The 12,064-nt window shown below is 48.9% G+C and overlaps 1 protein-coding gene across 1 annotated transcript; it reads right to left on the bottom strand.

Moving 5' to 3' along the window:
* Positions 1-8,463: 8,463 nt before the first annotated feature.
* Positions 8,464-9,837, bottom strand: LOC100841741 (F-box protein At5g49610-like; the record flags this gene model as incomplete). Its single annotated transcript, XM_010235818.3, is given in 2 exon segments — positions 8,464-9,104; positions 9,106-9,837. Coding segments are annotated over 2 exon segments (1,149 nt in total), but the record flags the coding sequence as incomplete, so codon positions are not given.
* Between the last annotated feature and the right edge of the window lie 2,227 nt (positions 9,838-12,064).

Here is a 12,064-nt window from a genome sequence, read left to right as displayed (position 1 = left end):
TGCATCATGGGCACACGGTAGGGAACCTAGGCGAGCGGGTGAGCTTGAGGCCAGAAAAGCGGTAGCAAACCATGAAATGATAAGAACGGGCGTTTTTTGGAAAGTGGGTGGGGATTTATTGAGTAAAATGCAAAAAAAATCCTCAATCCTCAGTTCTTTCCACCCAAGCTCCATCTCTCTCTTTTCCCATCTCTGGTCTCCATCCCAGCTCCTACATCCTGCGGATCTTGTGCAGCAACCCACGTAGGCTGTCGCCGCTGTCGTCGTCTTCCTCTGCGCGATACGGTGGAACGTCGGCCGGCTCTGAGCAAAAGTATGGCCCCACTACTACAAAACAGTCCATATGTGCCAAGTCATCAGTAACCGTCACTGTGCTCGCCCGTCACTAATGACCCCTTATCAGTGACGGACACGCCACGCCCGCCACTGATGACTCCTCGTTAGTAATGGGCGCGGGAGGCCCTCACTAATGGTTCAATGTGAAAAATAACAAAATTCAAGAAACACACATTAGTGGCGGTCGTTTCATCTAGGCCCGCCACTAATGACTCATGTAGACCTTTGAAGATTGAGGGAGCTCAGGAAAGAACTGAGGATCGGGGCTTCTTTTTGCAAGTTTCCTATTCCAAGGGTTACCTGACGTGTGGGCCAGGCAAGGTGGCATTACTCAAACTGCCACGTCGGCTGGCCAGAGACGCCCAAAGACAACTAGGACTCGCTAATGGTTCAATGTGAAAAATAACAAAATTCACAGAAACACACAAACCTTAGAATGAGATCCAACATGGCCAGGAATTTTTTCGAAGTCGACCCAGACGGCATGGAGCGAGCGTTGGCCGACGTGTTGCGTGCTAAGGTCAATATGCCGGCTGGGGCAGTTCATGACCGACGGTCGCGACGCCGACCTCTTCGCGCACTTCTCGGCCATGGCGTAGCAGGCAAGGGTCTACACCATGAGGGACTACGGTGACATGGTAGAGCACTTCATCCGGAGGTGGAAGGTGGCAGAGCACGGCAGCAGGGGGTCATTGTCCTTCAAGACGCGGCGCGCACAAGAGTATGTATGCGGGCTGCCACGCAAGATCCGCCGGATGGAGGAGTTGGGGTGCAGAGCAAAGAGGCAAAAAGAGATTGAGGGAGCTCAGGAAAGAACTGAGGATCGGGGCTTCATTTTGCAAGTTTGCTATTCCAAGAGTTATCTGACATGTGGGCCAGGCGAGGTGGCATTACTCAAACTGCCACGTTGGCTGGCCAGAGACTCCCAAAGACAACTAGGGCCTACGGTGAACCACTTAACAAATATTTAGGAGTCAAACGTGCATTTTCAAACTTTTCGGACTAACTTGGCACCTTCATAAAACTATTAGGACTGCGGGTGCATTTTACTCTTTGTGGTGGTACATCCACCCACCACTTGTATCCGAGCGTGGATACAAGCCCTCCAGTGACACACTGGTATACTTTTAGGACTCAAATTTATATCTTCGTAGTAACCATAATCTTTATAAAGTTCATCCCCACCAAGTGTAGTTAATGTTTGCAATCTGAAATCACATGCTTCCATGTCACCTCAAATATTCATGTCATTGGATCTCATTCTAACGGCTGAGATTAAGCTTAATTCCTGACGCCGTGTGCTTTCTTCTTAATGCTAATTAATGATTAGCCCAGCCCAGCCTAATTAGTGGTCCTCGGGAAAAGCTATACGGATAGCAATAAAATTTAGTCATTTATCCTTTTCAGATGGAAACATCAAAATCCCGATGAAGAATATGCTTTGCGAAGACGAATAACACGGACATTGGGGTGCACGTGCACACAACCTTGAAAATCGTTCGACAAAACATAATTATTACGACCATCTCCTCAGCAATAAAGTTAACAAGAACACACACTATGACAAGCACTAACCAACCACAATGCTAATCAAAACAACATTTAATCCATGAACAATAAAATGGAAAATAAAATATATAAGGTAACATTGTCTGACTATATGATCCAACAAAAGCAACGGTCCCGCACCTAGAGCTAACACAGTACATCCATGCATGCATGGCAGCAACACATGAACAATGTCCTTCACTTGCAAAATGACCATGTCGCCATCGCGCTTTTTGTTGATTTCGATGTTTGAGTACGGAGGGCGAAAGAGGCTAGGCTAGTTGTTGGGGATGCACTTGGTGAATTCCTTCCTAGTCACCATACAAAACCTGACGCACCGCTTGCACTCATAGAGGATCAGAACATCACGCGACGGGCTACCGTCTGGTGACACACATAATGCCGACGATGACCCGCCGCTGCCCTCGCTTACATCTCCCTCCAATGCCGCTGCTGGTGGCGGCTCCATCATAGGCCATAAGTTCAGCTCCAGCTGCCTCCCTCCATTTTGGATGCCTCCACAATTACCACTACAGTTGTTGTCGTGGATTAGGTTGCCCATAGTTTGCATTAACAAGCAAGATCGATCAAAATAAAATTAGCTTTAAATATGTAGATATATTTCAGTCAAAAGTTATGTTGATCGATCTTGCTCGTATGGTGTGAACTATATATGAGCAACATAGTCAACCACAACGGTGGCAGTGGTAATGGCAGAGGTGGGAGGAATGGAGAGAGGCAGGTGGTGCGAAGACCACAGCTGAACTTAGGGCCTATGGTGGCGTCGCCGCCAGCAGCCGAAATCGGAGGAGGGCGATGGAGCCGAGGGCAGCGGCAGGTCGTCGCCGACATCTTGTGTGTCATCGGACAGTAGCCCATCACGTGATGATTTCATCCTCTATCAGTGGAGCTGGTGGTTCAGGTTATGTATGGTGGCTAAGAAAGAATTCCAAGGTGCATGTGCCTCCACTTCAATCAGCCTAGCCTCTCTTCATCCCTCCATACTGAAACACTGGAATCAACAAAAACCGTGATGGCGACCAGCCGTGGAGCAAATGAAGGAGATTACTCATGTGTCGCTGCCAAACATGAATGTATTGTTTTGGCGCCACGTGCGGGTTTTGTGACTGTGTTCAGATCGTCTACTTATACAATGCTACCATATATGTATTAGCTGCCTTTTTATGGTTCGTGATTAAATGTTGTGTTCGATAGTAACTTGGTTGGTTAGTGGTTATCATGATATTATGCTCTTGTTAATTGTAAACCTCCTGGTTGACCGTTGTGCCAATAATTGTGAACAATTTCCTTCCACATATGGCCCCAGTTTCCTTTCATTTGCTTGTAGTCATTTTATTTGTTTCGTGCCTCTAAAAAAGGAATAAAACGTTGCGACATTTAATACTTTTGAATGGGTTTATTCAAGCTGGAGTGCACGTGCAACCCAATGCCGATGTGTGTCGTTCGTCTCCGCAAAACTCTTCGTTCATCGGAATTCTGGTGTTCCCATCGGAATAGGAGAAATGACTAATGTGCATCCCATGCACCGATCATCTTGATCTTTCAACTGATCAACGAAAGTCAAACATTTTCCTTTTCGGTGCGGACTATCATGTTCATGAACAACAACATATTTCAGATATCCAAAAAATGTTCTATTCCAGAACATGATATCCAGCACCGAAGACTACAATGTTTGATATTTGTTGGACGCTCGAGATGATCAATGCATAGGAGTTAAAATATTTATCTTGCATTTTGCAACGTGAATCATTACATTTTGTCATCTTGCAGACTACGAAAAATTGTAAGGCAAACCCATCAAACTGCATGTGTACACTGCCAACTGCACACTTTACGAATCCAATGCCCCTAAATTGTTGATTTTCCACATTTATTTACCTTAATTCTAGTACACCGCAATAAAATTTAGTCATTTCTCCTTTTCAGATGGAAACATCAAGATCCCGATGAAGAATATGCTTTGCGAACACGAATGACACGGACATTGGGGTGCACGTACCACGATGCTAATCAACACAACATTTAATCCATCAACCATAAAATGGCAATAAAATATATGAGGTAACATTGTCTGGCAACGTCCACAAGAAGGTTTCTATAAGGTAAACGCTTGATGCAGATTATAACGCAAATGAAATGAATGGGGCATCTGGAATTCAGATTATAACGCAAATGAAATGAATGGGGCATCTGGAATAATAATTACAGATGGTCAGGGCCATGTAGTAGCAGCAAGTAGCACTTGGCATGATTTTATTCCTGATACATTGATAACTGAAACGTATGCTTGTAGAGATGGGGTGATATTGATGAAAAACTGGAGCATAAATCAAGCTGTTATGGAAACAGATTCTATGGAGTTTTCATCCCCGTGGAACCAAAGAATCATGAAGCTAGTACTCTTCCAGTTATAAATCAGATCCGGGCTTATTGAAGAATGTAATATTTTGAGATTTGAGATGTCAAAAGGGAAGCAAATAGAGAAGCTCACGAACTTGTTAAATTTGTGTGCCTGGAATAGTCAGGTGACAGAAATCATCTTGTTGTAAAGAGCAAGACTGTAATTCTGATATGAATCAGTGAAAGCTCTTGCTTGACTCTTTCAAAAAAAGTAGCTCTATACAGGCACAGAAAAAGGTGAAATGCTGCAATCAATTTTCTGAAAACAAAACCTCCTGTATTTCCAGGCTTCATATGGCCATGTATATGACCAGACTGCCACTTATTACTTCTTAGTACATATGGCTTTGGAGTAGGTTGAGAAAGACCCAGAATGGTCTCTCCAAACAGTAGGAGTAGGCTATCATAGAGAAGAAAATATACTTTAACATGGTACTGAAATTTGCAGCAATTCAGTTTGTGCAGTTACACCATATTTCAATCAAGCACTACAGATGTGCAACACGAACAGACACTCAAAATCAAAAAGTCATGAAGCATATGAATCACAGGTCACAGCAAAAAAAATTGGAAAGAAATTAAATTACTCGTCCTTTATAAAGCTGTAGGAAAGAAAAGACCAACAAATATCAAGAATTAGGTGAGAACAATAATATTTGCAGAGGAGAGACAAACTAAGCCAAGATAACTAAAACTAGAAATTTAATTACTCCCTCCCACCCATATTTAGTACTCCCTCCGATCCTAAATTGTTGTCGAAATATTACATGTATCTAGACGCTTTTTAAGAATAGATACATCCATATTTGGGCAAATTTGAGTTAAGAATTTAGAATCGGAGGGAGTACTAGAGTTGTACACAAGGGAGTATTACACTTGTGTGCACTGAAATCTTGCTACCTTTCACTTAGTGATACTCGAGAGTTGAGACACTTCAGCGTCTTGGTCACACGGGGCATTCAACGGGTATTTTGCTAACAGCTGTGGGCATATGTCGTGATTGGGAAGGGGTTCGGTGATGTAGGTGATGTATGGTGGTGCAAGTTCATAATGCGAGCGGCAGTTCCAAGGCCTCTGTACCAAAATGTATTTTTCGCTGGCGCGGCCCAAAAAACTTAGCTGGCGCCCCAGGCCGAACCCAACACAAGGGGACGCGAGCGGGGGCGCCGGCGCAACACGTAATTGCAGCGGGTCCGCCTTGTCAGCGGCTATTAATTGCCCTCACCAATTTTCCACCGGTTTCTCCCTCGACGTCCGAGGCGATTAATGGCGGTTGCCCGCCAGTTGCCACGCGGCCACGCCCCCGCGCATTCCCGAAGGTTTATCGCCGCGTTCACACGCCCGCCGGTTCACATTCCGCCGCTATAAAAGGCCGTCGCCCCTGGTGGCGGCTCGGCATTGCTCTCGCCGGCCACCTCTCCTCTGTCGCCCTCTCCTCTCCCTCAATCTCCATGGCTGCAGCGGCGAGGAGGCCGAGGCCCTCCACGAGCACAACTACCCTGCGCTGCCCGACTGCCGGCTGCCGGCGCACTGGACGCTGAGAGTCGGCGGCATCCTGCCGCCGCCGGTGCCCTTAGGCCGGGCCCGGACGGCCGCCATCAACGCCCATTGGTGGCACGGTCTGACAGCGGACGAGCGCTGAGACCCGGCGTAGAACCGCGCCGGGCGGCGCTGTTCGCCGACCGCCATGCTGCCGACATCGCCCGATACGAGGGCCACGGCCAGCGCCCTCCACCGGGCCGGTTCAACATCGAAGGCCGACACCAGTTCTGGCCCACATCGCCACCGGCGACACACCCCGGTTGGAGACCCCCCCCCCCCTTGTGTCCGCCGACGGGCTGGCACCGGTATGGGGCCGGTCCAACTGTCTCTGGTTCCGGCTCGTCGTCCCGCAGCGCCTCCTTGCCAGCGATGCGCATCAAGGAGGATGCCAGGCTCGTCCTCCCACCGACGGGCGCCGGAGCCGCCTCGCGGCCATCTCCACCTTATCCGGCCAAAGCTTGAGCTGGAGGGGGCGCCGGAGCCGACCTACGAGCAACACGCGCTCGAATGGCGATCGTTCGGTGACCCCGAGGAGTTCCTGGGGCTGCTGGCGGCGGAGCGTGCTAGCCAGCGCGAGGCCGAGGAGGCCGAACGCCTCGGCCTCACCATGACGGATGCCGAGGCCGAGGCCTGGAGCGCGAAAGAGGCGGCAAGGGAGGCGGACGAGAAGAAGGTGAAAGGGCATTTTGATCCCTAATGAGTTTTGGTGTTAATGACAACATAACTTGTGGACTAATCGTGCACTAAGTGTTTTCATATTTTATAACTAGTGTTGTGACACGATTCATCGCCCTCAAAAAGGAAAGAAGAGTAGAAGAATTTACAGCTTTTTACTTTATTGAGTCGTAGGAAAATCCGTACTATAAAAAGGGAGTCCATTTGGAAACGCTTTGTGTGAATCAACTTCACGTACACAAATTTACTAAATTGCACCCATATAAAGCCTAAACCCAGTTTTGAGTTGAGAGTTGTCGTTATCCTGCTTTGCCTGTCAGACTTTTTCAGTGATAGCCGGTACTGCCGCCTAATTAGCCGGAGGTTCAGATGGGTGGAAGTTCCGTCCTGGTGCCGGCCTGGTACTGAAACGCTACTGGAATCCTACTGCGTATAGCGGTAGGAGACCGGTAGCAAGACGGAAGTTCTAACCCCTAGAACTTCCGGTCCACTACCGGCCTGGTATCGGTGTTACTGAAATGTGTTCTAACGGCTGGATTTCGATCGGGTATAAAAGGGGCTTCGTCCCCAACGGGTTTCCTTGCCCGAGCACACTCAGTTCATCCCCATTCTCTCACTCAAGAACACCAAGAACTTTAAATCTCGAGATCTCTCTCCCTAGTGCATCCCCCAAGCCAATACATTGAGGAAGGGTTGAGGACAACTCGATATAGGGTTTCACCAAATCAAAAGTTGATTCCTCTCGTTTTCTTTGGTGGATTTTGTTACTCTTGGGATTTTAGGATCCCTAGCCGGAAGGTGTCTCTTCAAGCACTCCAATCTTGTGAGGAAGTGTTTGAAGATTTGGGAAGGAGCCTCCAATTTAGTTGTGGATTCGTACCCTTTCCCTTGTTTGTAAAGGTTTGGCGTTCGCCTTCAAGGAAGCCATTAGTGGAACTCACCTCGCCTTTTTGGTGTTGTGAGAGCTCATCCCACCTTTGTGGTGTGGTGAGTTGGAGAATAGAGTGAGCCTTCGTGGCGTCTCACCCTTTGTGGTAGAGCACTCCTCCAAACGGAGACGTACACCGATCCCACTAGGTGGAACTCTGGTGAAATCTTCGTCTTCCCGTGTGGTATCATACTTGCCCATTTACTTACTTGTTTTACTTCATTGCCTATACCTTCCTTCGGCTAGTGCTTCGGCTATTGCACTTCATAGTATGGTTGCATTCCTTTTAGAGAATTTAGTAAACCCTAAGATTAAGTGTTTGTATCTTTCAAGAAAAGAAAATTAAAAAGTAAAATTTGTTTGTCGCCTATTCACCCCCCTCTAGTCGACCATACTGATCTTTCAGAACGCGGCAAGGAAGAAGCCGAAGGTGAAGGTGGAGCCGATCAACCTCTCCAATGACTCCCTCGACTCCGATGAGGCCGAGGCCGCCTTCCTCGCCGAGTTGAGAGACTCCGACTAGCACGGCTGTTTTTTTTAGAATTATGTAATAAAAAACTTTATGTTTAATTAAATTTCGTTGAGTTTAGTTAAATTTTGTCTATTTTTAATTTTTGGGAAGTTGGTATTGGGAACGTGTTGGGTCAAGGCGGAACCCTAAATTTTTTTTTGCGCCGGCGCCGCGCCGGAGATACTCTAAGCAGGATGTCTTGAGGACGTCCTCAAAGGTTGTGCTGAGGCCGGTAGTCCGCAACGCTATCGACTTGCTATCTTCTAAAAAAAAAGAGTGCCCCAACTTTGTCCTTTGCAGAGTTGAATTCTCTTTCCTGCAGAAGAAGTCGCGTCCTGTATGCTTGTGTGGATCGCGTCTAGATCAGGGATTGTTTGGTGCCGTTGGCTATAATATATGTCTACCGATCACTGAACGTGGTCTTGTCTTGAGTGGTCGACTGGTTTGGCCTCGCCTTACAGGAAACTGCCAGAGTTTCTTATGAGATAGATCCGGAGAGTTAAAGCTAAAAGGCACAAATTGACACTTATTTCGCATTCCCACCATACCAATACCAAATCACTAAAAAAAAAGAAGAGCACACCAGAGACTTGGGGGTTTCTGCTTGATGCGCAACACAACTTGGACATAACCAGAAAGCAAAAACCATCAACTAGTAGAAGCCTGACCACTCTTGTTACGATGCAATAATTGACCTGGCCGGAGTGGATTACTACATTTTCCTCAATGCAGCTCAGAACCATCATCATCACGAAGCACCGCTGCAGTTGACAACCCATCAAACAATGGTAGTTCATCTACACCACCATTACCTTCTGTCGGGAAAAAGGCATGCCGGACAAGGCTTTCTTTGAACCTGAGCCTCTTAAGCTTTAGACGAATGTTCCATTGATACCGGGTCAACACGCTGCTATTAGAAGCAGACACATATTGCAGACACAGCGATTGCACGCCCCTGCCTCCTGAAGTAACCAGCACATCTCCCTCTGTGTCTGGCACCAGAAAAATGATGGGCATCTGCAATTCGATTCTGTACTTGAACGACCAGACCTGGTTCTCATAGTCCAGTAGCACCCAGAGATCAGCTGTGCGGAGATCATTGTATTGGTACAACCCAAGCGTGCCATTCATCTCGAATTAATGGCTCAGCCCAGGGACCCTCGACCGGGGTACTGATATGCTGGAAGCACTCGGCCACCGTGTCGAAAACCAGCATGTTGTCGTGTTTGCGGCCAGGCAACTTCACCGGTTTCCAGTGAACCTTGCCCTGGACGAGGACATGCGGGTGGAAGAACTCCAGCATCGGCATCATTTGGGCGATATCCCCTGTCGGCCATGGCTCGGGGGGCTCTCCTACGCATCTGACCTCGGCGGATCCCACGGTGTGCACGTAGTAGACCGCACGGCTGTCTTCGGCCTCGGTTGGTCTCTGTACCCAGCACAGCACCCGGTACGACCCGGACGGGCAGTGAGGGAAGAGGGCCGAGACGCGGGTGCCGTTGAGCAGCGGCAGCGGCGCGCGCTGGCGGGTCGACGGGTTGCAGATGTGTAGGCCGTTGTAGGCGCAGAAGATGAGGAGGCCGTCGCAGGCGGCGACCACTTCGAGGTCTTCGGCGGTGACAGCCCGGTCCGTCCGGGCGACGGGGCGGCGCTCGCCCGCGCGGTGGTCTAGGGCGTCGAGACCGCTCTCTACGGCGTCCCCGGTGCTGACAAGCTGAAGCGAGGGCTGGCGGCGGTGGTGCGCGAGGAGGAATTTCGGGTCCGAGGTGAGGAGGCGGCGCCAGGATCGGCACACGGCGCGGCACCGGAGCAGGGGCTTGACCGGCAGGCGCGTCAGGATCTCCCAGACGATGATATCCTCTAGGAGCTGTCGTCACTGGGATCTTGCTAATGCTACGATGCTAGGGCAGGGAGAGAGGAGGGAGATTGGGACTTTATTATTGGGCGGCTGGGGCCCAATAATAAACAAGGGCCACGCTCCCAACGATCGGCCGCCTCCAGAGCCGTCAGATTAGCCAGTGCCGGGCCGTCTGATCATCCTGACGAAGCCCCCTCTCGTAGAACAGAACTGCCTCTCGTCATACCGTCGCAGCGCTGCTGTTGTGGCCATGCCGATCGCCGCGCCACTGGCCGTGGTCGCTGCACCACTACTGTTCGCAGGAGCGTCGTTGCTGCCGCCGCGCTCCCACGACCATCGCCGCGCTGCCCGCACTACCTCCGCTGCAGCACCGTCATTGCAGCACGTTGGCCTCCGTTCGAAGCACCTCCTGTCGCCATCGTAGCAGCGTCGACCGCCGCTCGCATTCCTGGCTCCATCTCCAGAAGCGCCGCCTGCGATTTGTTCCATTGCCATCGTTGAAAGCAGCGCCGTCGTCGCAGAAACGCCGTTCGCCCGGTCGCATCACCCCCGGCCGATGTTTGTAGCAGCGTCGTGCCTCCCTTGGAAGCACCTTCAGCATCCATTCGCACCACCTCCCACCGCCGTTTGTAGCAGTGTAGGCCGCCGGTCGCAGCACTGCCTCCCGTTCCAGGAGCGCCGGCCGCGGTTCGCAGCAACGCCGTCCGCAGTTCGCAGCTCCTCCGCCCGCCGCTCGCAGAACCGCCGTCCGTCTGTCACAGCAGTGTCGTGCCCGGTCGCAGCTCGTCCGCTCGCCGCTCCCAGCAGCGCCGGTGAGGTCTATTCCATGGCAATGAGGATAAGGGGTCGGGAACGAAAACTCCCGCAAGAGCCGCTGAGGAGATAGCAACGAGTGGACGAGAGAAGGATAAGGCAGAAGAGAAACGTGGGGGCAACCCACAAGCGCAAGCTCGGTTTTATTTTTCACCACGAAAAGGACACGTGTCGAGCGCGGAAGGAAGCCGAACACGTCGTTGGATCGGTCGTAAACGATCGCCAGGGTGATTTTTTTTAAGAAAAGATAAACACTCAGGGGTGATCTTGGTTGGATTTATTTTTTCCTTTTTTTGAGCGGGGGGTGATAAATTGGTTGTTTATTAGGCCATCTCCGATGTTAAGAAAATCTGGGAAATCCCCTCGGAAACATTTGCTCCGAAGTTTTGCGTGAGGGACTGTGGTACGTTTGATTTGAGTCCCAATTAGATCTTATCAAAAATTTGGCATAACCAAAACAAGGCATGATCAAAATATTGGTAAATTGTACTTGTTTGGTTTGTGACCAACTTATTGATCAACTTTTTGGCAAAATGGTTGGGGCATCGTTTGGTTTGATGCTAATTTATCAGATTCCTTTGCAAACAACAATTAACAAAATTTTTTTGCAAAAACAACAATTAACATTAATCATGAGTTTCAAGTTTTAGTTTAACTAAATATCAAGATCACACATGCATGCAAACTCAAAGAAGCGGAGGTAAACCACGTATTTGAGGACAGATACTTACCCTCAAAAAAGAGAAAGATACGGTTGAAACAAACTTCAATGTTACAGCATCTCCAATGACATCCCCAAAACTATCCCAAATGTCCTATTTAGGGTATATGGACATTTTGCCCAAAAAATTTCCAATGGCATCCCCTAAACTGACAAAATGTCATGTTTGTCCGGACACATCTCTCAAACTTGTTCCAAATTTTGGGGAGATTTGGGGTGTCCGAACATTGTCATGTACTCTCTTTTGTCCGCCCCGGCCACACAACGAGATGGAAAAATGAGAAAAAAAAGTAAAATGGAAAGGAGAAAAAATAAACAGAAGAAAAAGATAATTTGGGAGAGAAATTTGAGAGATGTGGTTGGGTGATGAGGACGAACATGGAACGAACACATGTCCATTTGCTCTCCAAATGACCCAAAAAAGACATTTGGGGACAAAATTTGAGGATCCCATTGGAGTTGTTAGTTTCTTTGTATGCTTTGGTGCTGTGAGATGAGACATGATAGAGCATACATGCAGCTACGCATCTATACTTAAACTTAATTCGCTCGATGTCTGTTCAGTTTTGTGAGAACAGAGAAGAGAAATCAGGGAACCTTTTTGTTCGCGGGAAAGAGAAATCAGAGGGAACTGATTTTGCGGCCAAATCGTTGGCGAATGAATCCAGCGCCGCGGCTCGCCTACGTATCGGCTAAAAAAAGCACTAG

The sequence above is a fragment of the Brachypodium distachyon genome, chromosome 3 (assembly GCF_000005505.3).
Source record: "Brachypodium distachyon strain Bd21 chromosome 3, Brachypodium_distachyon_v3.0, whole genome shotgun sequence".
Classification (NCBI taxonomy): Eukaryota; Viridiplantae; Streptophyta; class Magnoliopsida; order Poales; family Poaceae; genus Brachypodium; species Brachypodium distachyon.
Note: the sequence above shows the minus strand (reverse complement) of the source record. Positions and strands in the feature narration are given on the sequence as shown.